The sequence below is a fragment of the Cicer arietinum genome, chromosome 3, assembly GCF_000331145.2.
Source record: "Cicer arietinum cultivar CDC Frontier isolate Library 1 chromosome 3, Cicar.CDCFrontier_v2.0, whole genome shotgun sequence".
NCBI lineage: Eukaryota > Viridiplantae > Streptophyta > Magnoliopsida > Fabales > Fabaceae > Cicer > Cicer arietinum.
In genome coordinates this window covers 46,421,740-46,448,002 of record NC_021162.2, presented here as the reverse complement: position 1 = coordinate 46,448,002, position 26,263 = coordinate 46,421,740, and the positions used below count along the sequence as shown (strand labels likewise).

Genomic DNA, 26,263 nt, shown 5'->3' with positions numbered 1-26,263 from the left:
TCCTGCTGAGTCAGCAACTAAGTTTGAATTTGAAAACATGCTTGTTGGTCAGGCTATTCCATCAAATTTTATCCCTGCAATTGAGAAAGGTTTTAAAGAAGCTGCCAACTCGTGAGTCAAATTTTAGTAGTTGTTTAATTGTGCTCTGTACATTATAATTATATATATTATACAATTTTGGGGTGCAAGTATGATTAACCTTGTATTTTGTATGGAAAAACCCAAACCAAATTTTGCTCTTCACACAGTGGGGCATTAATTGGGCATCCAGTTGAAAATCTCCGAGTTGTCTTGACAGATGGTGCTGCTCATGCTGTTGATTCCAGTGAACTTGCCTTTAAGTTGGCTTCTATCTATGCTTTTAGACAGGTCATTTTCATTCACCATCTATACATATTTTATAAATAGCATTGCACATATTATCTTTGTAGTTGTCTATTGATTCCTTCACATATATATGGTGGTCTTATTCCCTGACAATTTGTGGTGCTGTCTTGTATAATAGTGTTACCCAGCTTCCAGACCAGTTATATTAGAACCTGTTATGCTTGTTGAGCTGAAAGTACCAACAGAATTTCAGGGAGCTGTTGCCGGTGACCTCAACAAGTGAGGATGCTTTACCTTTTTTCTGGATATTATTTATTTGTGGTAAACTTTCAGATTTTTCTGACATACTTTTATAATGTATAAAGGAGAAAAGGGGTGATTGTTGGCAATGATCAGGAAGGAGATGATTCCGTAATTACAGCTCATGTAAGTACCTAACAGGCCTCTTAAAACATTTTAATTACTTTGGAGGTTAGTTATCATGGTTGTTCTTTGACCGTATAAAGTTAATTAGTTTTGATCAACGATGATAATTGGACTCTTTTTTCATGTACAGTTACCATTCAGCCTGTGCTAATATTATTGTTTAGAAGGCGTAAATACCTATAGTAGCATGTTTTGGTTTGCGTTGGTGCATCTAGAATCATGACACGGCCCTTAACCAGGGGGAATGGATGGGAGGAGAGAGATTAATTTAACTCTACGATGTTTGGTTCATAATTTTAGAGGGAAGAGAAATGGAGGGTGTGTAAATCACTATTCTCCACTTTGGTTCTGTTCCAAATACAGTTTAAAAGGGAGATAGAAAATGCGTTTAGACCCAATTCGTGTCTCAACCCAGTTCACGACCACCTTTAAGGTTTTTTGTGAAAATATCACAATTGCCCTTATTTTGAACCGTTCTGACTTAATTTGAAGGGCATATTGGTCATTTCAAAGTGGTTTTCAGTGACATGATATTATATTATTGTTGCTGTGTGACTTTTACTCTTCTGAGCTTCACACAGACCAAAGCAGAGAAGAGAATGCAATAAAAGAGAGAGGAGGCACGAAGCTGAGAAGAGTAAAAGCCATATAGCAACAACTAATTTAATATTAGGTAACTTAAAATCACTTCAAAATGACCAATATGCCCTAAATATTAAATCTCAATGGTTAAAAAATTAGGATAATTGTGATATTTTCCCAAAAAACCCTAAAGGCATTGCAAACTGGGTTTTGAGCTGTGAACTGCACGCGATTGGACCTCAAGCATTGCCGCCATTGGACGCGGCTTGCCGGCCAAAAGCGTTGCATGGAACAGCACCACCGCCCTGCAACCCCTGATTGGCTATTGACAACATAGGGGTTAGTGTAGGGTATGAGCCGGTGTGCTGGAAATTCTAACCGCATTCACTGGGGCCACCTTGGTCTACCTTCATTGCAACTTCTAACACCTTCATTGTGCCGGGTGCGATGTGGTTTGTTGAAATCCCACATCGTTTTGAGATATGGCCAAAATAGTTCTTATTAGGATCCACAATCGTCACCACCTCTAGAGTTATCTTTCACGGTTGATTTCGTGCTAGTAAGAATTCTAAGATGTAGCAAAAACGGTTTTAAGGGTATAAAAAGTAAATTAGTTTCCGTTCCCTCCCCTTGTGAACCAAACAAGGAGAGTTATTCTGCTCCCCTCCTTTGAACAACACATTACAAAAATGACTTTGGGTTCTTGATGTGATGCTTCTGGACAGCCCTCATTGCAAAAGCTTAACATGCTAACTGGCAACGGGTTGTAAGTTTCTTGCAGAACTGGGTTGAGTTGCACCAATGGATTTTATGGGGTTTATGATTTGTTTGCAAAATCTAATGGTGGAAAATTATTATTTTGAAAGATCAAATTTACTGGATTATTGTGGTTCTCGCTTGTTTATTTCAAAGGTTGATGGAGTTCTTGCTTTTAGCATTAAGTTGTTGTCCATTTGACTTGCAAATTTGGCTACTGTTGTGAATTATTTCAGGTCCCTCTTAACAATATGTTTGGATATTCTACAGCTCTTCGTTCGATGACACAGGTGAATATCATGTCACCCAAAAATATTTCATGTTTTGATGAGACCTTGCATTTGGTTTTTGATTTAGTGTTTTTTCTTTCAAATAACTGCAGGGAAAGGGTGAGTTCACAATGGAATATAAGGAACATTCACCTGTTTCTCATGATGTACAGACCCAATTGATAAACACATGCAAGGGCAATAAGGCAGCTGAATGACTGGCCTTCTTGAAAACACGGCCCTAATTTTTTTGGGGATAATTTATCTAGGAAAAAGAATTGTGACAATGATATAGGATATAGGTTTGGTTCATTTTTTGTGGTCAGCCAAATTTTGAAAGCAAATAAAAGTTGCTATAATTGTGATAGTGTACGCATAATTTAATATTAGATGAAATAGTTCTCAGTAATCTGGCTTCTGTAAGATGTAAGTTATGCAGGCTCGTTAGCCTCTTCGTGAAAATGTCTCTAGTATTGATTCAGAGCTCTTTTATGTACTTTTATTACAAGTATTCCATTTCAAGCATGCGTAGATTCATAATCTCAGTGATCTAGGGTTATTTAGTCCGTGTTGGCTTTGAAAACTTGAATATCTTTAGATTATAACAGACAAGGTAATTAAGACTGGGTCGAACTGGCCGAATCAACCGGTTGGGCCGATACATCCAGTCCACTCACGGGCACGAACCTCTCATACATAAAATCTGTGGATTAACTGCTAAGCCGGTAGAAAATTGGCGGGTCAGTCAGTTCACCAACCACGTTTTTGGTATTTGATTTTAAAAATGTTGTTCTGAGTCTTAGATGGCTGAAGGAGGAGACTGTAACAAAGAACAAAAATGGAGAAGAGAAAATATTTATATTTTGTATGTGGCCTTTAAAAAGCTTGTTAGCCTTGCATCTTGATGGTGCAAAAATAATGGATGAAGAAAAATTTAATTTAAGTGATTGTGTGTATAGAGGAGAAGAGATACAATATACTCTCTCCAGATATTATTATAAACAAAAATAATTATTTTTACAGTTAGTAAAAAAAATAATTATGTATAATTAAGTTTTTAAATTTTATGAAAAACATTTAAATTTATCTAATTGTTTGTTTGGATGTTAAATATTAACTTATTGATATTAATATAGTATATTAGAAATCTTATCATTAAATGAGTAAAAAATAATTAATAATATTAATCAAAATTCAAAATTATTTATTTGAATGTCAAAGGTTGATCTGTTGACATTAAATATTTTTTTATTATAATAATGATATATTATAAATTGTGTTCGGAGTGTTTTGGATTCAATGAATGCGATAACTCACGTGGAGTCCCAAATAAAACAAATGAGAAATGGAGTCCCAAATAAAACAAATGAGAAATGGAGTCCCAAATAAAACAAATGAGAAATGTTGAAATAGCTGTTGAGATACAAATTGTGAATTGTCTTCAAGTATTAGACAAGATAAAGAGTATATGAAGTATCAACAGTTGTAATTTTATTGGATCCAGCTCCCTGCAGTGTCCCCTAGGTGATAGTGTTAGAATCACACCAATCCGATAAATTTAAAGTTTTAAATCAAATCAATTAAATTGATTCTATCTTTTTTTTCTTCTTTTTATTTAAATCTAAATCAAACTAAATCAATTAAATTTAATATATATTAGTTTAGATATTAATTTTGTATTATTTAAAATCGTTCATCTGAAATTTAAATTAAACTATTATATTTTATTATTATATTCTTTTTGTCATAATTATTATGTTTTTTTAATTTTATATTATATTAATATATTTATCTTAAAAAATGTTACATTCATATTTTCTTACAATTATATATTTATTTTAGTTTTTTTAAATAAAATTTTAAAATATCAACACAATCAAATTAAACATAACCAACCTGTTTTTAATAGATTTAGTGTGATTCGAATTTCGTGAACAAAAATTATCATAATCAAACTAATTACTTTTTATTAGATTATATCCAAAAATCAAATCAAAGCGACCGATGATTACACCCTTAGTAGGCGAGCTTAATTAATGGCACAATTAATACAATAACTTGATACTTTTAATGCATTAATAATGTAATTTTCTTTTACGCATGCTTCTAATCAAAATTATATCATAATGTTATTTAATCGTGTTTGTTAAATATTTTTAAAAATATATTTATATGATGTGATTAAATTTATGTGTAAAACAGTTTTACATTAAAAATATGCACAAATTAAATCCTTAATACAAACTAAGAAATGTTGAAAAATCATAACATGAGTTCTTAGACGTCAAAAAAAAAAAAAAACATGAGTTCCTAGTAATTTATTCAGTCATGAAAAATTGAGATTCACTAGTAAAATCAAGGGCTTGAATGATACAACTAATACTGGAACAGATTGTTAGAAAACATATATTCATAGAAGGAGAAGAGACAAAAATCAAACTATATTATATTTGTGAAGGTGAAATTATACTGATGAGAAATGTGAAAAGAGTAATTAAAATTAAGAGTATTCATAGGCATTCGCAAACTAGCAACTAATTACATATTTTTTTAACCATGATTATCAAGAGAATAAGTTTTATTATTTCAGAATTAAATTGAAAGATAAGTCAATCGAGAATTTACATTTGTGAGTGTTTTTTAGACAAAAAAAAATACTCATTAGTAATTTCATCTTATTTTCTTCAAAAATGCTTTTAACAAAAAAAAAAAAAAGAGAGAGATTTATTTATCATTTTGTTTTTCTCTTTGCAAAAACACTTTTAACAACAAAAATAAAGATAAATTTTGATCTGTTTGAAACAATTTTGCATTTTAGTTTTTAAGATTTGTTTTATAAATTTAATTTAGAAAACTGTTTAAATAATAGAATTAAGGAAAAAATTTGTTTGAGAGATTTGTTTTTAAAAATGATTTTAGAGATGAAATAAAGAAAAAATCTATTTGATAATCTAATTTTTTATTATAATTTTTGTGTAGAGAATTAAAAAAGTTATTTGGACAATTTTCAAAATCTGTTTTTCTTATATTAAATAATTGTACTTATATTAAATAATAAAAGTAAAAAGATAGAAAAATTTAACTAACAACATTTAAATAGAAATAAAACATTTTAATATCGTTAATAAATATATTTTTATTAAAAGATTTTAATATACACTTGTCCATTATTGTTCTTCCTTGATTATTATTTGATACATATTTTTATAAAATAAATTTAATCGTTCCTTTTATTCCTGAACCTTCAGTCACCCTCTCAAGTTCAACATGATCCATTGCTTTCTATATGTTAAATAATTCATTTGGTAAATTCTACTTAGTATGTAGTTATGAATAGCACAACTAGCTATCACTATAAGTCTTTGCTTGAAGGGTTTATAAGGAGAAATCAATTTCAAAATAGGAAATATATTTTTCAACACCCCTAATAAGTGTGTGAGTGTATGTCTACACTAGCCTCTTTATTCTTGTGGGTGATATCTTTCACCCCTGTAAGGAGCAACCAAACCTCTAGTAAATGGATACTCATAGTCAACGATATATAATGAACCTTTATAAAAAATATTTTAGCTCTACTTGTTAAATTCATCAACATGTCATAATTTTATAATGATATTAAGATTTACCTCTATATGGCCATGGAAATCCCACATTTGGATTTGTAATTACATCCAAAAAAATTATGAATCTTGTGCACTTTCTTCTTACCTCGAATATACATATGTAAACATCATGTTGAAATCATAAACACATATGACATTTTACGTGATTATTGTCTTTCTACTTCTACATGAAATTTGTTTATCTGTAGGAACTCATGCACTTATGTGTTTATCATCTATTGCACCTATGCAATTCTATAATGTATAACACAAACAAAAATAACGAGAACAAAAATAATAGGGATAAGTGAACCAAACACAAATAACTTTAATAATATGATATGCATACCTTGAACCAAGGATAATATTTTGAACTATTCTTAATTCTTTTAGGAAATTCTATCCACTCTTGTCTTGTCATTACTTTTTTCAATTGACACACTACCCTTAACACTTCCATGAAATTACGTGAGGTTGATTATGTGAAATGCTGAAAGCGGTTTGGAGCAACTTTATGACGAATATTATGACCAATTATGAATAAAAAAGTGGCAACCTTCTATTCAACAAGTACATCTCTTGAGTCGCTTAAATAGTTCTTCCCCCTTAATTCATTAGAAAAATTAAGAAAGCATTTCTTAAATTGTTCAACATCAAATCTGGTTACAACCTGTCATACAATTTCATAACAAATTTAAGACCAAGATAATTCATAAAAGGTTTGATAACATAAAAAAATCAATGTTGTTGAATGAAGATTTTAAAGTAAGTGAGTGATTGAAAAAAAAATATTTTGATTAGTTTTCTTGAGTAATGTAACCTTGAAGTAAATTTTATAATTCTTTATGTTTATGTAGTTAGCTCCTTGAATCTCAAAAATGAATCGAAATTGTTGACACCAAATTAGCGGTGGGGAAAACTCTGAATATTTTATGTTTGTTGGGTTAAAATTTTTAAGTAAAAGAGATAAGAAGGAAAAGGTCATGACAAATTTTTTTAAATAAGTTTTGAAATAAAGTGGTAAATGAATTGTTGTGGTTTGTTTTGGTTCAAAAGTATTTGAGTGGTACAAATTTTATGTACTTTAAAGAAGTTAGGAAAAAGTTCTCTTGTGATTTTTAATGGTTGTTTAAATTAAAATTGGAGTCGTTTAATGTTTGAAATCATAAGAGTTGTTGTCATTGATTATTTAAGGTGTTTTAAACTAGATTTGGAAATTTATTTGAAAGACTTTGATGAGTAAAACTGATTTTAGCCAAGTGGTACACTACGCGAAAAACTGCATTTTACAACGCTTTTTTTAATCCATTTACAGCGCTTTTTCAAAAAAACAAGCGCTGTGGAATCGAGCGCTGTAAATGATACAACAACGCTTTTAAAAAAGTGCTATAAAACATGTACATATAACGCGCGCTTGTTATGCACATTTTACAGCGCTTCTTCAAAAAAGCGTTGTAACATGCACCCCATTATATGAGTTATGGGTCTGCTTTTAGAGCGCTTTTTAACACAAGCGCTGTAAAATGTACACCATTAAAGCGCTTTACAACAACATTTTACAGCGCTTCTTCAAAAAAGCGTTGTAACATGCACCCCATTATATGAGTTATGGGTCTGCTTTTAGAGCGCTTTTTAACACAAGCGCTGTAAAATGTACACCATTAAAGCGCTTTACAACAACATTTTACAGCGCTTCTTCAAAAAAGCGTTGTAACATGCACCCCATTATATGAGTTATGGGTCTGCTTTTAGAGCGCTTTTTAACACAAGCGCTGTAAAATGCACACCCATAATTTTCATATTATGGGTCTGCATTTTACAACGCTTTCTCAAAAAAGCGTTGTAAAATATAGACCCATAATTTCATATTATGGGTCTTCATTTTACAGCGCTTTCTCTAAAAAGTGCTGTAAAATGCCCACCCATAATTTTCATATTATGGGTCTGCATTTTACAACGCTTTCTCAAAAAAGCGCTGTAAAATGCCCACCCATAATTTCATATTATGGGTGTGCATTTTACAGCGCTTTTGTTGTACATTTTACAGCGCTTTCCCTTGCCCAGCAGCAAGCTATTTCCCAGAAAATCAAATAATTTTCATGTCAAGCACGTACTGACACCATTCTTCCTTTAATTCCATCAGATCTTCCTCAGAATATGATGGACTGGAATTGGCAAAGTACTGCAATATAAAAATTGAACATATTATATTAAGTTAGTATCAAATATATAGATAATTTATATATGAAAATCATATAATGCAAATACCGTACCGTTTCTGGGATAATAGTTTTATTCTTCTCAACAATCTCCTTCATGAATCTCAATATGTAGTACCCACAGTCGATGTTATTTGTTTGACGAGGGCACTTTATTGAGATCCATGTAATGTTATTAGACTTCTGCTTCGACACTTTAGCACCTCTTTGAGCTCGATAAACTTTTAAGGCACTATCGAATGAATAAATGTGATTATTAGAGCATGAATATTTATATATATATATAAATATATATATGTAAGAAATAAATGAATATTACTTACGTGTCGAGCATATTCTTTATTCCGGGGTGATTGGTGTAATCGCCGTGCACGGGATCCAAATAGTATATCACTTCAGAGACCGCATTGATTGCAAATAGCACCCAATGTGCCCTACAACAACAAAAAATTGGTTAAGCAATTTTGTTTATAGACAACTAATAAATTAAATTCTCATCAATTAAAAAAGATAAAATTACGTACCCTGAATTATATGGTGCCAAGAACAATTTATCACTTTCTTTATTTCTTAAAAACATATCTACAATGTAGTGTTTTACATTGTCTGGATCGAGTTTGAACATCGACATCTTATGCGGAGACAAGAATGAGTATTTATTTGACAGTTTCCTCGTGCACACGACCTTCTCGTACAAAAACCTTCAATGAAAATTTTAAACTAGATTAATTACCAATACATTTAATTAATTACAAATAAATGCAATTAAAAGTATTTTTTACCTTATGTACAAGCTGATTACAGTAACACTCAGCTCCTTATGTTCGAGAAGTTCGTACATGTGCTCCTTTTCGAGGTATTCAATATACTCATCTCCAAAGATGTCTTTATTCATTTGTACGATGGGCGAATCGTTGCTGCTGCCCATGTTCCTTTTTATTTGGATGTCAAGACACGCCCCGTATTTACCAAGGCGTGGCTGACTTTTATTAGGAGCAGCAGCAGCAGCGACCGATTTTCCCCGATCCAGATTTTTTGTTGCTGCAAGTTTTGCAGCTTTATTACCCTCCAGCCTTTGTAGTTTGGCAGCCCTATTAACCTCCAATTTTTGAGGTTTGCTGCCTTTTTTTGGCTGTAGGGGTGGTTTATTTATTTGGACCTACAAAAATGAGGTAAAATGTTAGTTTATTGAATCTGAAAAAATGAAAAACCTTAGGCAATAAATGTGACAAACCTTTTCGGGAGATGTAACTGATTTGTCTTTGGGAATCTTTTTTTGGAGGGCAACAAGGTTTGTGGGCCATGCCACGTAACTGCCAATAGCGTCGCTTAAGAACTTCATATCTCCATCGTTGTCCGGTATGGGCAACGGTGCAGTTGGTTCGAAAGCAACCGTAGGCGATACTTTGACATGGCCCGCGGGGATCGGAATATTGTGCAATACTTCTCCCGAAGTATTGTGCAATATTCCTTTTCCCACCTTCCGTTGAGTCGGCGAGGACAAGTATAGGACACATGTAGTGACACCCTACATCAATAGTTAAAACATAAGTACAGTTAATATATAAGTTTGTTTAATACATAAGTAATTACATAAGCAAGTAAGTAGTAAGTAATTAATTACCTCGGGAATACTTTTCAAACCGACGTTGCAACTCCCGGTTTCACTCTCCATTTGTATTTCAGGTTGGAGCTGAACCGGAAGTTGCTTGTCTTTATTCGTATTCACCAAGAGTGCCACTTGCTCCGATAGGATTCTGAGCTTCTCTAATACTTCCTCGTTGGAAGGTTTTTGGCGCTTCTCTTGAGGAAAAAAGCTTTTGGGAGTTACGCCAAATCCTTTCCCCCTCACTCGACCGGAATACTCAGGGACATTAAACACTTTCCCAAGAATGTCCTTGCAAGTATCCTTGTTGCTCTCCGGATTTTCAGAACTTTGTTCAATAATTTCCTAAAATACATGTAACATTAAAAAGATAAGTTCAATAGCATTTTTAAAATACAATATTAAAAAATATTAAAGTGATAATATACTTACACAAAGTTCTACAACTTTTTTGACATTTTCATTATCAACCACTCCTTCTTTATTAACACGCGCTTCCTTCCACAATATATGACGACCCAAGGGTTGATCGGCTTGGGTGTCTTTTCTCTATTCGTTAAAATCATAAACAAAATAATACAAATTAGTTACACACTATAGTTTATAATACAAATTACTTCATTATATAAAAGTGATGTTTAATTACTTACAAGTTGTTGTTCAAGGCGTGCATATCCCATACGTGATTTCTTGTATGGGTGTTTTGGATTGCTTGCCCGTTCGCGATTTTCCTTACTAATATTCTATATAAAAAAAATAGCAATTGTGTAAAAATTTAAAATACGCTACGGATATGAATAATAAAACACAAATGCTAATAAATTAATCACTTACGACAAACGCGGGGTCAGAACGTTTGGAAACAAATGCTCTCCATTCATCCTTTGATATATAATGTTGATATATTTTTGGAGGTTCAGCACTTGTGTTTCCTTCTCTATCTTTTAGATAGAAATTTGAGAAATGGGATCTAAATCCACGATGGATCTTCCCAGCAACTCTCAAAACATAAGACTTTCGTCCCTCATCAAGAACAAAAGTTGTCTGCAATGAAAACAATTATAAGTAAAGTATTTTAAAGAAAAAAAAATTATAAATGACAAAAGAGTAGATCAAAAAATTTACTTGAATGTCATTCCATATAATATCTTTGGCATCCTTCAACGCCTTATCTCTCCAATTGTCAATTGTAATTGGGACATTTTGACGAACAACAGCCCCAATATAGCTTACAAACATAGAGTTGTTGGGGTCAACTGGCTGACCACTCTCGTTCCAGCCAACCTAATAAACTCATATAGTAACTACATGCCCTAAACCCTAAAAAAAAGATAAAAAACACACAACAAACAAAGTATAGTATACCTCAAATTTAATGCCACTACTCCTTGCTTTAATCACCTTTTGCATGATAATTGCACCATGTTTGACTTCTTTTTCATAAGTCTTATAGGTGCCAACTTCTTCATTTTGAACTTCTATATCTTTGTTTGTATCCATTTAACTACAACAAGTTCAACATGCAGTTTAGTATAACATCAACAAGCTCAACATGGATCATGCATTATTATAAACTAGCTCAACATGTATCAGTATATCTTAAAAAAGCTCAACATGCATTTTAATGATTACAAAAAATTGATAACATCAATACCTGAATAATGGTTCGAAGAAAGATGAAATGTAAAGAAAAGAGGGAACGCAGAAAGTTCACAGAAATATGGTTCAAAGAAATAGGATATTGAAGAAATACGTAATGAGGGTTACGTATTTCAATGAAAATATATTGTGTGAAATGGGAGAGATGATCTTGGATGGAAATAAGGTTCGAAATGAAGGAGATGATCGTGGAAATAAGGTTCGTAATGGACGGGATGATAGGGTTTGCAAAAGAAGAGAAGAACGATGAAGGTTGAGATGATAGTGAAGTTTACGTAATGAAGAGGAAACTGAAGAGGTAACTGTTATATATACGTAACCCTTTTACAGCGCTTTTTATAAGCCTTTTACAGCGCTTCTTTTGCAAAGCGCTATAAAATGTCTCTTTATTTAAATTTTTAAAAGGCTCTTTTACAACACTGTAAAAGACCTCCGTGTGTTATTATGTTATATGAATGTTTTTTAAAGCCTTTTACAGCGCTTTTGCAAATAAGCGCTCTAAAAGGCTTCTTTAGTTAAATTTTAAAAAGGCTCTTTTACAGCGCTTCTTCCCAAAAAGCGCTGTAAAAGACCTCCGTGTGTTATTATGTTATTTGAATGCCTTTTACAGCGCTTTTACACATAAGCGCTCTAAAATGTCTCTTTATGTTAATTTTAAGAGGCTCTTTTACAGCGCTTTTCCCAAATAAGCGCTGTAAAAGACCTCCGTGTGTTATTATGTTATATGAATGTTTTTTAAAGCCTTTTACAGCGCTTCTTACACATAAGCGCTCTAAAATGTCTCTTTATGTTAATTTTAAAAGGCTCTTTTACAGCGCTTTTTCCAAATAAGCGCTGTAAAAGGCCTTATTGTTTTTGTGTTTTGTTATGTTATGTTATTTTTTAAACAAGCTCAACATGCATGCAAAACCCACATAGTAGTAACTGGTCACCACAAAAATCCCTTCCTCTTCACCAAACTCTTCTCCTTTTATGCATCTTCTTCACAAACATCAAAGCTTACTCTTTCACAATTCAATCTCCACCCTTTTTGGGGATTCCCATGATGCGTACAAGGTGTTTGAAGAAATGGGTTAATGTCTGATGTTTTTTGGATTCCCATGATGCGTACAAGGTGTTTGAAGAAATGGGTTAATGTCTGATGTTTTTTGGATTCCCATGATGCGTACAAGGTGTTTGAAGAAATGGGTTAATGTCTGATGTTTTTTGGATTCCCATGATGCGTACAATGTGTTTGAAGAAATGGGTTTGTGTCTGATGTTTTTTGGATTCCCATGATGCGTACAATGTGTTTGAAGAAATGGGTTTGTGTCTGATGTTTTTTGGATTCCCATGATGCGTACAATGTGTTTGAAGAAATGGGTTTGTGTCTGATGTTTTTTGAATCCCATGATGCGTACAAGGTGTTTGAAGAAATTAGGTGTCTGATGAATATTATTTTTAAAGCCATTTGACAGCGCTTTGGCAAACAAGCGCTGTAAAATGTCTTTTTTACTCACTTTCAAAAGAGTCGTTTACAGCGCTTTGTGTGAAAAGCGCTGTAAAAGGTATAAAACACTCATTATTTTATTTTTAAAAGGATCTTTTACAGCGCTTTTTAAGATAAGCGCTGTAAAATGTCTCTTTATTTTATTTTTGTGTTTGGTTTATTTGGGTTGGGATGACATTAAAAACATTTTTATCATTGTTTATTGGATTAAAAATATTGTTATCATTGTCTTTATCACAATACTTTAGGAGATGATGAATTATTAGAAATGAGAACTTCTGAAGAATCTATATATATATGCACTGAGCAAAAGAGAATCTCTCTATTCAGTTCAGTTCAGTTCATGTAAATTACTAATTTATATTCAGTTCAGTTCATGTAAATCAAGCTAAATATAAAACACTCATTGTTACATGAACTTGGTATAAAACACTCAAATCAAGCTAAATATAAGCAGAAAATAAATTAATCAGAACTTAGTATAAAACACTCAATTCAGATTACATGCATATTTACAATAACACAGTTCAGATTACATGCATAGCTTATATAAAACAATTAAACATATACATTAAGATGCCCTTCTTCTTTTCCTGGTGACATTCACATTTGTTTGTCCATTTACAATACGAAACGATGGATTAATCCAAATTCCCTCATCATGATCATCTCTAAGATATAAACCATCATCAGTTGAATCAATTTCATGTGGTTGTTGTGATGTTGCAAATAAAAGATCATTACCAACATCTTCATCATTATTGTTATCATCACTTATTTTATTGGTCGATAGGACAACAGACCATTTATCATTAGAAGGATCAGTGACATAAAACACTTGTTGAGCTTGCGACGCTAAAATAAAAGGCTCGTCTTTGTATCCCACCCTATTAAAATCGACAAGCAAGAATCCTGACTCATCAATCCGAACGCCATTATTATTATCGACCCACTTGCAACCAAATATGGGAACACGAAACATTGTGTAGTCTAACTCCCATATGCGCTCGATAACCCCAAAATATGATAGATTTGCATATATTGGGTTTTTGTCTTTTGCACTTGAGACATGCATCGCTTCAGCTACGAGAGTGACTCCACTATTTTGCATAGTGGTCTGATCATCTTGTTCTTTGGTATAAAATGTGTAGCCGTTAATAACATAACCAGTGTAAGAAAAGACATGTAAGCTCGGACCATTTGCTAGCCACCTCAATCTATTTGAAATTGATCCGGGGTCTATATCAAATTTTGACATTATGTGATTTTTTAACCATGTTACAAAACTTCGATTGTGCTCTCGAGTTATCCAATTTTGATTCCTATTCATGTTCAAACGAGATAACTGATCAATGTGTATTGTAACATACGGTTGAACCTCATCATCATTGTGCAGAACATACAATTGTGCCTGCTCCCATTCTGTCCTTGATATAGTCAGTAGTCTCCTTCCAGTTATCCCTTCTCCTGATAGTCTTCCCGAATGACGAGACATGGGAAGCCCTATGGATTCAACATTGGACAGATATTCAGTACAAAATTCAGCAGCCTCTTCAACAATGTATCGTTCAGCAATACAACCTTCTGGTCGACTTCTACTTTTTACGTACCCTTTTAATATTTTCATATATCGTTCTATCGGATACATCCATCTCATATAAGCTGGCCCACAAAGTTGTGTCTCCTTAACCAGATGAACAGTAAGGTGAACCATTATATCAAAAAACGATGGTGGGAAATACATTTCAAGCTCACACAAAGTAACAACAATTTCCCTCTGCAATGTCGGTAATTTCTGAGGGTCGATCACTTTACTACAAATTTCCCTGAAGAAGAAACATAATCTAGTTAAGGCTAGTCGAACTTTTTCAGGTAAAATGGAACGTATACCTATTGGTAGCAAATGCTCCATTATAATATGACAATCATGGGTCTTCAAACCTTTTAACTTGAGGTCTTTCATACAAACCAAATTTTTAATGTTCGAAGAGTATCCTTCTGGAACTTTAACTTCGTGTAGAAATTTACATAAAACAATTTTTTCCTTTCTAGATAGAGTATGAGCGGCTGGAGGTAGATATGTGCGATTTCCTTTCTTTACTGGAGCCAGTTCATTTCTTATTCCCATATCGACCAAGTCCAATCTTGCATTGACGCCATCTTTAGACTTTCCTGGAACATTGAGTAACGTACCAATAACACTTTCAAATACATTTTTTTCAATATGCATCACATCGAGGAAATGTCTTACATACAATGACTTCCAATATGGCAATTCAAAGAAAATTGACTTTTTCTTCCACCCAGTTTTCACCAGCTCTCCCGCAAAAGGTTTGCCAAATTTATTGGTCAAACCTTGTACTTTTTCAAGTATTTGATATCCAGTCGGTGCTAAAGGAGCTTTACCTTCCTCTGATTTTCCATTGAATGCATTTCTCCACCCACGATACTGATGACTATAAGGTAAAAATCTACGATGTCCAAGAAACACATTCTTCTTACAATGTTTCAACCGCATCCAATTTGTACTCTCTTCACATATAGGACATGCACACTGACCTTTAATGCTATATCCTGATAAATTACCATATGCTGGAAAATCATTAATTGTGCCGAACAACATAGCCCTCAAATTGAAACACTTTTTCCTATACCCATCATAAACTTCCACACCTGTCTCCCACAGAATTTTTAAATCTTCAATTAAAGGAGTCAAGTATACGTCGATATCATTCCCCGGTTGTTTGGGTCCAGAAATTAACAGAGACAACATCATAAACTTACGCTTCATACATAACCATGGAGGTAGGTTATATATTACCAAAATCACAGGCCACGTGCTATGTGAGATGCTTTGAAGACCATGTGGATTCATTCCATCAGTAGAAAGTGCAAGTCTTAGATTTCTTGACTCTATCCCGAATTCAGGATACTCGTGATCAATTTTTGCCCATTGTGGGGAATCTGCAGGGTGTCGAAACATTCCATCTCTAATTCTTTCATCTGCATGCCATGTCAAGTGTTTTGAATCTTCTTCACTGCGATACATGCGCCTAAATCTTGGTATTATAGGAAAATACCACACGACTTTTGCTGGAGTAGATTCTTTCTTCTTATATCGAGAGACATTGCATTTCGGACACGCCTTAAGTAGTTCATATTCGTAGAAGAGATTTACTATATATATATAACAATTTTTAGTAGATTTAATATATATATATATATATAACAAAACATAACAGATCATGTATAAAAAATACCTGAGACAACGTAGATGACCGCACAGTACGTAGAGGATATTAGGATTCCCAACGTATATAATTATTTGAAAGATGTAGAGGATATGAGGGTTTCCAACGTATATAATTATTTGAAAGATGTAGTTTACAGCGCTTGTGAAAAAAGCGCTGTAATAGGTAGTTACATTCAATGAAAGCGCATGAATTTTACAGGCGCTTGTGCAAAAAGCGCTGTATTAGGTAGTTCAAATATTTGGAAGCGCATGTGTTTACAGCGCTTGTGAAAAAAGCGTTGTAACTGATACGCGAAAGCGCTTTCTTTTACAGCGCTTTTTTGACAAGCGCTGTAAAAGCCTTATAACGTTATGCGCAAACGTTATATGACCTACAACAGAGCTTGTTTTACAGCGCTTGTCATCAAAAGCGCTGTAAAAGGCTCTGTTATTTTTAAAATATATTTACAACAGCGCTTGTGTTGAGCAAGTGCTGTAAAATGGGCGCTGTTAAATGTCATTTTTGGCGTAGTGGTATATATATAGAAAGAGAGTTTAAAATATTTTTATAAAGATTATTTTCAGTTTACTTTATTATTAAGGTGTTAAAGGTTTTACCCATGGAGTTTTTGTAAAAACAAGGTTTCCATCTTTATAAATTGAACTAAAAAGTTTTAGTCATTGATATTAAATTTTCAATATTTATGAAAACATTTAACTTTGAGAAACAAAGTTTCAAACTTCATGATTCTGAGAATAGATCATAATTAAAAATAAAAAATATATATATATATAAGGGTTCAAACTTTGTGTATCAAAAAGGTTTGAAAGAGAAATATTCACTTTATGAACAAAGTTTTAACCTTAAGTTTTGAAGTTGAAAGTTTTGATTTTTATAGTAAAGATGATAACTTTATGCTAAAATTCAAGGCTGAAGACATATTTAGGTGTTTTGAAAAACAATGATTGATTATAATTTTGAGATTTGATATGTGGTTTTATTAGGAAGGATGATTTTAGTTGGAGACTTAAAAGAAAATTGTGAAGTTGGGAAATATTTTGCGTTGATGAGAAAATGTAGTTTTTGTGTGAAACTTTATATACAGATCGTAGTTAATAAGGATTAAGGTTTGAAAAATATCAAATTGGAAGAAACATAATTTTGAATAGTTAGAAAATTGGAACTCTTAGTATTTGAGCTTTTTTTTATAAGAGTTTTTGATACAAACCTTCTACTAGTTTTTCAAATATTAAAGTGTTGAAATTTAAGTAGTTGATTGATTATTTAATCAAAAATTCAAATCGTGTGAGTATGTTTGTCTTTGATTGATTTTGTTTAGAAAATATTTTGTCCTAAATTATTAGAGACAAAGATTTGAATTGAACTTCAAGAAGTTTGAAAAACAATTTCGAGATTTACAAAGTGTGGCATAAATGTTTTGAAATTCGTTTTCGTCAAAGTACTTAAACCAAAGTCTTTTTTGAAGTTAGGGAACCTAAGAGAAAATTTAAACACTAATTTATTTGGATAGAGGCCGAATCTAGAGTTCATTTGGGGGTTGGTTTAGAAACTTGTACTAATTAAATTAATTGATTGGTTTAGGGTACAAGGAAACTGAGAGGTGTCATTCAAGTAATTGGAATTGTCAGATATGTTATGCTGGCGTAGCATAAGTTGCTTGTGTATAAAAGCACTTTCGAAGTAAGGGCATTTTTTAACGATATTATATATGCTTAATGCAGAGTGTGTATGTATACATGTTCTTTGTGTTTGTGGTGAATAAAGGTGCACACGATTATTTATGTATTTGATATGATTGTGTATTCTTAACTGATAGCAAATGTGTTATAAATTTTATTGATGATAATATGTCTTGAGTATGCTCTATGAAAAAGTGTTAAAAATTATTAGTGTTTAATGAGTATTAAAAGGGGAGTCTTTTAATAACTGAATTTACATAATGATTGATTTGGAAGAGTCAGAGCATTCTCATACATTTCAGAATTAGTGGTGACCGTGATGGGCCACATGTTAATGGTGACCGTGATGGGCCACAAGGAGGTTCCTTGAGTTGATTGGTCCTCCTTTTCCTTACTGAGATTTTTGAGTTGTGTAGGTTTGTGATAGACTGCACTTTGGTAAATCATGATGATAGGTGGCACCTCAGTAATTAGTACTGGTCTGTGAGAGGGGGTACATTTATGATTTATGCCCCCCGAGGAGGGTGAGGAAATTTCGAAATCATGTGCATTATCATATAAACATTGCATTAGGATGCTTTATCACACGAGTCATGTTTGTTATATGATAATATTTATATGCATGATTGTTTATTAATTAATGTCATATCATGTTATGCTTTCGTGTATATACGGTTTTTAGATTGTGACCCTATACTATTATTGTGGACCAGGCTTACGCCACAGGTTCTTAGAGTTTTGAGTCGTTTGAGAATTGCATCGATGTCGAAGACGTGACAAAGCAATGATTTTGGATTGATAATCGAAAGTAATGAGGCTTGATGCCACCCGTGGACCCTTAGTATCCAGTCATCCTCAGTTAGAGTTCAAGATCAGCTTTGGATTTTGATTAAGGGTTTTATTTATTCTTCCTTCCTTATTGCAATGTTGTTGTTGCAATGGAATTTATGCATCTGAAATAATTGTGATTTTTTAGGTCAATGTGACTTGTTTGGTTGTAAGTAAGTTATTTGTGTCGAAACCATTTAATATAATGCAACAAAAACTCTAATAGTCATTTTGGGAAGAAAAAAAATTTACAATTAAATCTTTTATTCTAATTTAAATTACAGTATGGTTATGAATATTTTATCTAAAAATGTTTAGTTGTTTCAAAAGGATATTATAATGAACAAAATCGTTTCAATAAATTTTCTCTTTTCAATGTTACAAAGGTTTTATTCAAAGAAAGTTTACTATTTTCTTTAACGACTGTTTTATCAAAGTTGTGTCTTGTGTTCTCGTTGTCACTTTGAGTTGTTGCACAAACATTTCTTTATATAGAGCAAGTTGGTTCCTTTAGGGTTTTCTGACCATTGTAGAAAATCATTGTGCAATTCTCATATGCCTATGATTTGTACCGATTGTTCAATATAGGATAACTAATGTGAATTTTGAACAAAACACATTTTTTTTTTCGCGCTTCATTCCTTTTTCAAAAAATATCTATTTATGCCACATTAGAATAATCAGAGGATGTGATTTTTAGATCATTCTCATTTCATAGACACATGAATAAGAGAATTCAAAATAAGTTGTTGTAGATGCTTCAATCAGAAGATTGACTTGAGTCAAACTTATTTTTTAGAGAGTGCTTGAATGTAGTGCTTAACAGATGATTGACTATCTTCAGAGCATCGAATCAGAGGATAAAAAAGTATGTTTTGTTGTGATTATCAAACACAGATAAATCAGAGCGAGCGTTAAGGCGCGTTGATCAGAGTCACAAAAAGAAGCATTAATCAGAGTCTTGAAAGCGCGTTGCATAGCGAAGAAAGTCTTCTACTCAAATGAATACTTTTAGAGCTTGTATTAGAGTCTACACACTTAGAAAAATAAATTAAAACATAAATATTCCCACATTTACTTTTGTTATCATCAAAATACAATTAAAAATCATTGTTCTTCAAACTAACTTGATTCTAATATGGGTTGGGGCATTTCCCTATGGCTAGTGCCAATAGAATTCACATTGGTATCATACAACAAGTGGGGATATAGTTTTCCATTGTGTTTGGTGCAACACCGCTTCGAGTGCATGCATGTGTTTTCTTAGAAAAGTATTCACAATCGATTGTTAACAAATTCTTTATATTTTACGATATTTCCTTATAGCATCTCATATGTGGAACCATCTTATTAAAGAGGAGAATCAAGGTAGATTTTTTCCATTCTTAATGGAAACAAAGGTAACTTCTAGGTAGGTTCGATTTAGAAAATTAAAGGTTTTTCTAAATTCAAATTAGAAAACTAGTCTACATGTTTCGGGAAGCTAATAAGTGTGTTAATGTTATTGTATATATTTTTATTTACTATCTAAAAAAACATAAGCTTAAGGAAAAAACACATACCCTGCTAAATAAACTTTTGTAGATATCTATCAATGAAGTATGTCATTGACAACTCATGTCGCACATCATAACCCAACACCATTTTTCTTGGCCTCCCTTTCGTTTTATTTTTTTCTTTTCATCATTCTCGAGGGGTGATTTAGGGTTAATTTTCTTGTCTAAAATTATTCATCTAAATCACTTTCTTCATTATATATTATTTAAATAAATGATTATCACATATATTTAGTTTTATTTTTATAATTTCGTTGTCTTAGTGCGATGTTTTTTAATTTTCGTCTTGTTGCAAGGTTCATTTGCTTCAATTTGACATATTAGTTTCGATTTAGTGCAGACTCAATCAATGAATTTTGTGTCTTCAACATGGATGTTGTGAGTTTGTTCGCAGATTTATCATTTTCAATTTTAGTTACTTTGAATTGTATGGTTCTCGATCGATTTAATTTTTATCTATTTGAATGAATAAATACCATTTTTAGTATAAAAAAAACATCACATGATAAAATTGACATTTTAACTATACGTGCATCTCAAAAATATCATTTATCATTTGCAACACCCTAATAAGATTTTTAAATTAAAAAATGTAAAAAAAAACTCGGGGACTAAACTAAAACTCAAGGAAACAAGGATGGATAACATTGTTTCCTTAAAACATTACCAGGAAAACCCAAAAGGATAAAAGCAAGGCGGAGGAAAAAATATTGTAGTGCAATATATAGAGCAAACATCATTAGCAACCTAAGGACAAATTAATGAAAACGGAAAAAGAGAAGACTATACCGATTGCGGTAAAAGTCATTCTAAACACAGGGTTGCGACAAATCATACAAAGTAAAACAACGAGTGTAAAATCCAATATTAACAAGTTTATCACCACACGTTTTACTTTTCCTATAAATATGGGAAATACGGATGTACATTTGTCTTGTAAGGAAATGCAATTCAACCATCTAGTCTTCAACTTCTAAAATACAAAATTTGGATTAGTAAAAGATTGGACGGTCAACAAGGAGTCACAATCTATTCAAAGATGAAACCAACATTTAGAATGGACAATCTCAATAGCATACATAGCAACAAAAAGTTCAACATAAAACAATGTAGAAATACCTAAATAATCCGAGAAACAACCAGTTGAACCAATGTAGAAATACCTAAATATGCGCCACTTGAATACCTACAAATAGCCCAATAGTAGAGAGGTCAAGATTACCTCTAGAGACACCATCAGTATTACATTTAATTCAACCATAAAAGGCTTCAATCAATTAACTTGTATAATAATAGGGCATTTAGGAGCATGACAATCAATTGAAAAGTATTTCATAATAGAGAATTTCTACATTGAATAAAATGCAATAACCTTAGAGATTTTGCATGAGAGAGATACATCAGAAGAAACAAACTAAAAGAGCATTGAACATTAATCAACTTGTTGTTAAAATCTAATTGATTGTGGGTAAACAGATCACCCAAAATATGTTAATGATAGTAGAGAGTAGGACGTCTACTACCCGAGTATTTAAATTTTTACTACATATATCAAAAATAAAAGAGAAAGAAGAAAAATCAATCCTAATATGCAAAACATAAGTGAACCAGTTCTAAGTAGCAAAAACATAATCATAAAATATGCTAGAAGTTGGTTACCTCTTCAATGTGAATTAACTCAATAGACACATCCTTCTGCAATTAAGATGGTATTGACTACACTTAAAGCTTCATTGGAACTTTATAATTAAGATGGTGTTGACTGCACTTGAAGCTTCACTGGAACTTTAGACTGCACATGGGTAGAAAAATTGAATTGTAAATTGTTTTAGGCTCCAATATAATTTTATTAATAATGATTAATTTTGCCACTTCATTTTTCGGCTTGTTAGTAGTAAATTTACTCAATACTTTTGACTCTAATTAATTCAACAACGTAATTAATATATCTCGTGCATATATTAATATTAGAAAAATTGTTAGGCCTGAAAAATTACACTTAAAAACAACAACTTTAGGTTTGAATATAAGTTAGGATGACTCTGATCAAATGATTACACTAGTCATATATTTTGTCAAAAAGAAATAGTACTAAAACATATTAAATGAAATGTTTAATTGTAATTTTGGTCAATTTATTTTTATCAATTCAAAAAATCAATCTCCATATCTTAAAATATGATAGTTTTGATATCTCATTCTGATTTTTTAACTAAAAAAAAGCAATGTGACATGTTTTAACTAATTTAGCATATGATACGACAATATAGAACGATTAACATCTATGAAATTGCAATAAAACCCTCTAAAGACTTAAATTTTAACTTAAACTTTTTTTTTCTATTTATAATTTAATTAATGACATGTGAATAATTAATACACTTTGATGGTTCTATATCATGAAATCGTATGCCACATTATTTAAAATATGTCAAATTGTGATGTTTTTAGTTCTAAAAATATGAAGGAGGGTGTCGACTTTTAAAATAAGGAGACCAATTTCGTGAATTGGTGAAAATAAAGAGACGTAAACTGCAATTAAGTCTAAATGAAATGAGTGTCTCTCAATTTTGTTTGTGGTTATGCGATTGTGTCTCACTTTTATAACGAGCAACCAACTCAGGCGTACCTAAGTTTGCACCAAATAAATTATTGACAAAATTTTGGTCGCTTGAATGAAGAGATTGTCGGCGATCATATTGTTGAATTAGCGTGAATTGAAATGTGGCACTAGCGCTTCATTTTCAATAGTAATAGGGGAAGTCAGTGGGCGAGGTCTATTACACCTTTGTCGTTGTGATGGTTGGGTTGGCTCTTCTGCAACACCACATCATGGGTCCCGCAGTAGGTCAGAGTTGATAGGTACATATTAGAGTTGTGTCTAAACCACGCCATATACTCCTCTGTTGTTATTAGGTGTTTGTGTATTGGTTGACCGATAAGACAACGACTTCGACATTCGTTCCAAAAACCCATGTAGCATGTCTGTCTTTTCAATTTTTCAGGTGATTCCCTATCATATCTTGATAGTGAAGTGTATCAATATTTTCAGGATCACCTGGTATTTCCTAGGAAAATCCAAACTATAGTTTGACTATATTTGTTTGATGCCATTCTACAGTTGAGAAACAAATCTAAGCGGTTTTGACAGTCTATATCGTTGAATCTTGATATACTTGTTGTGGTATGATCTTTTCAAGTCCCCTGCAAGCCATCCATATGAACTAGATAAAATAAAAGACATGTTAGTAAGGCGACACAATTATAAGTAGTATAAATTTTATTGAAGAATGAAATTTTTAACCTGATAATGTTGCATGTGATCAATGTTTGATCTATAACTCTAAGTCATGAACAACTCTTATGATGTATATAATTGTCAATGACAATGATGTTTGGATATGTCGTACTAACCATCATATCTCCAAAAGTGTTATAATGATTTTTAATATTGTTTTACTCTAACATTGTGTCACTCTAAGAACCTACAATATGCATGTCTAGATAATGATTATCACTTTGTAGCTTAGTGTTATCTAAAGAAGAGTTGGATCCAAACACCTCTTGAGTTGTCATTTTAAAGCTCGTAGTGAATGACAACTCCTCATTATTTCCATTGATAGCTTCGCTAGTTGTCTTCATTCGATCTTGCTTCTTCATCTTTTTCTTCTACGATTTAGAAATCGCTGGAGTGAATTTGGGTTCATGTGATTTTTTCTCTTTATTAGCAATCTCTTGTGTATCACTATTAACCTTTCTAACATTAGGTCAAAGCTCCACAACCTCTTGATTAACCTCCACAACCTCATCGATAAACCCAAGAAAATCACATTCAACAACATTAATTGACACCTTCAAAGTTTCCTTGTCAATTTAGACTATTGGATAATAACAACATCATTAATCCCTAACTAGTGTGCAGTTGAGGTGAATCGATATTTAGCGAATTTCTCCAATAGTAGCCCGCCTTTACGTCATGTATTTTCTAGTGACGTCTCCTCAATGCCTCCTTATCTTTGACTCTATAATAACACAACTTCCGACTTATCTAACTTATGATGCAACATTCACATGTAGGATGGACATGCACCATCAACACAATCTAATAATACATAGCCCGTATTTCCGAAATTTATCACGTTCTTAAGATTCTTTAGTTTTTTATCATGTTAATCTTGTGTAAGCCACTAATTTTGGGTTGTTGTTGGTGTGATTGATATTTTTGAGATTGTTTTTCTCCATGTGTTGTATTTTTGTTTTTTAGGTGTGTAGCATCGTAAGTTAATTGTCTAGAATATAACTTGAGTGTTATCATAATTCGACAAAAGATAGTTAATACAATTTTGAAATAAAGTCATGCAAATGTATTAATACATATTAATCCTTCAAAAGAAATAGCAATAAAAAAATAGAGTACATAACACATCCATGGTTCAAAATAATTTTCTAGAAATTTTAACCAAACTATGGCATAAACTGCTATGCCCAACTCTTGGTCTAAGTCTTTTTACCTGTTAAACATTTAAATAACATGGGATAAGATTACATCTCAGTGAGTTACAAGGGATGGAACCAAAACAATTAACATTCTAGTTCAAGGATATATTTATCATGTGAGTTTCTCTTCCTTTATAGTTACTCTCAAGTTACCTCTTCTATGTATAGCTTTGACTCTTTCTAAATAGTTAAACCATTAGACGTGAGTAACCTAATAACTTAAATTCTACCTAACAAGTATGTCATAAATACTACATTGGTTGTTATCAATTCCCTCTTCTTGTTAGTAACTTTATTTTTGTAAGATTGGACATAATTACGTTTGTAAACGGTCCCCCATTTACACTCACTTAACTCTCGCTTCTATCGTATATAAACTGAGAATTCATCTAGCTAGAATGAATCTTATACTTCTCACCTTATTCAAACATCTAGTAAATATATAAGAATACACACACACATACATATATAAATATATAATACAACCTTTTAATTAAAATATCATTTTATTAATAAATATATTAAAGACTACCACACACTCAACTTAGCAAATTCTTATGATAAAGTACACTATTAAGTCAATTATATCATAGATAAAAAAAAAAATTATTTTTTCAAATTAAGCTCCCAGTTCTTACACTTTATCAAAACAACACACAAAGTCATAAAAACAGGACAACAACTCTGCTTTAACTTGTAACTCATTTCTAAGCATCAATACTCAATTAAATATCACAAAGTTTGTACTCAAATTGAAGGTAATTGAGTGTAGTTTCCATAAAATTAATAATCATTCAAAACTAAGGTTAGCAGAAAAGGTTATGACCAAAACATCACACATATGTCCTGGAAATTTTTAGTTAACAACACTCATTCAATCACACTAATTTCCTAATGAATTTTTATAAATACAAATGGTATTAGTTATGAATAAATCAAGCAATGAATACATCAAAACAACATCACAATGTCAATTCACTCAACCTAATTTGTCACAATAGTGAAGTTCAATGTCTTTAATTTCAAACATATAAAAAGAGCATAATTTCATGTCATCAAAGAAATTCAACTCTACTATAATTTTTTCTCAATTTCAGTCATAGAACTTCACATGCATGAACTATTTTAACCATCTATTTCAAAATCCCTAAATCTAACATACAAAAAAAATAATCATTTTCTTCATTTCAAACCCTTAAACACCAAATCTCTAATTTATAGTAGACATTATCTCATACATGCATGAAGGAAAAATAGGAAAAAGGAAGCCCACCTTTTGATTTTCAAAAGAATTGAGAAGATGATGATACTCTCAACTCTTTCTACCTTGACTTCTAGTAAAAAAAAAATGCACTCTTCCTTTCTCTTCTTCTTGTTTTGTCAATGTTTTTTCTTTTCTTCGTTGCCTTTTCTTTCTCCTTCTCTTTCTCACCCTTTCTTCGTCTCTCTCTCACCCTTTCTTCCTCTCGCTCTTTGTTTCTTCCTCCCTTTTCCTTAATCTTCTATTTTTTTTC

The 26,263-nt window shown here is 32.0% G+C and overlaps 2 protein-coding genes across 2 annotated transcripts in view; one reads left to right on the top strand and one right to left on the bottom strand.

The window, feature by feature from the left end:
• LOC101491113 (elongation factor G-2, mitochondrial) overlaps positions 1-2,841 on the top strand; it is a 14,651-nt gene extending 11,810 nt beyond the window's left edge. The window contains exons 16-21 of the mRNA XM_073366095.1: positions 6-111; positions 249-369; positions 506-606; positions 693-753; positions 2,328-2,381; positions 2,474-2,841. Of these exons, the coding sequence (XP_073222196.1) occupies positions 6-111; positions 249-369; positions 506-606; positions 693-753; positions 2,328-2,381; positions 2,474-2,578 (548 nt within the window). The 3' untranslated portion in view covers positions 2,579-2,841. The remainder of the gene's footprint in view (positions 1-5; positions 112-248; positions 370-505; positions 607-692; positions 754-2,327; positions 2,382-2,473) is intronic.
• A 5,576-nt stretch (positions 2,842-8,417) lies between these two features.
• Positions 8,418-23,912, bottom strand: LOC140919782 (uncharacterized). Its single transcript, XM_073366421.1, has 4 exons — positions 23,742-23,912; positions 9,416-9,709; positions 8,964-9,340; positions 8,418-8,882 (listed from the first exon to the last, which is right to left on the bottom strand). Exons 1-4 carry the CDS (start codon positions 23,910-23,912, stop codon positions 8,660-8,662), a joined length of 1,065 nt encoding a protein of 354 aa, XP_073222522.1. The 3' UTR covers positions 8,418-8,659.
• Positions 23,913-26,263: the final 2,351 nt, after the last annotated feature.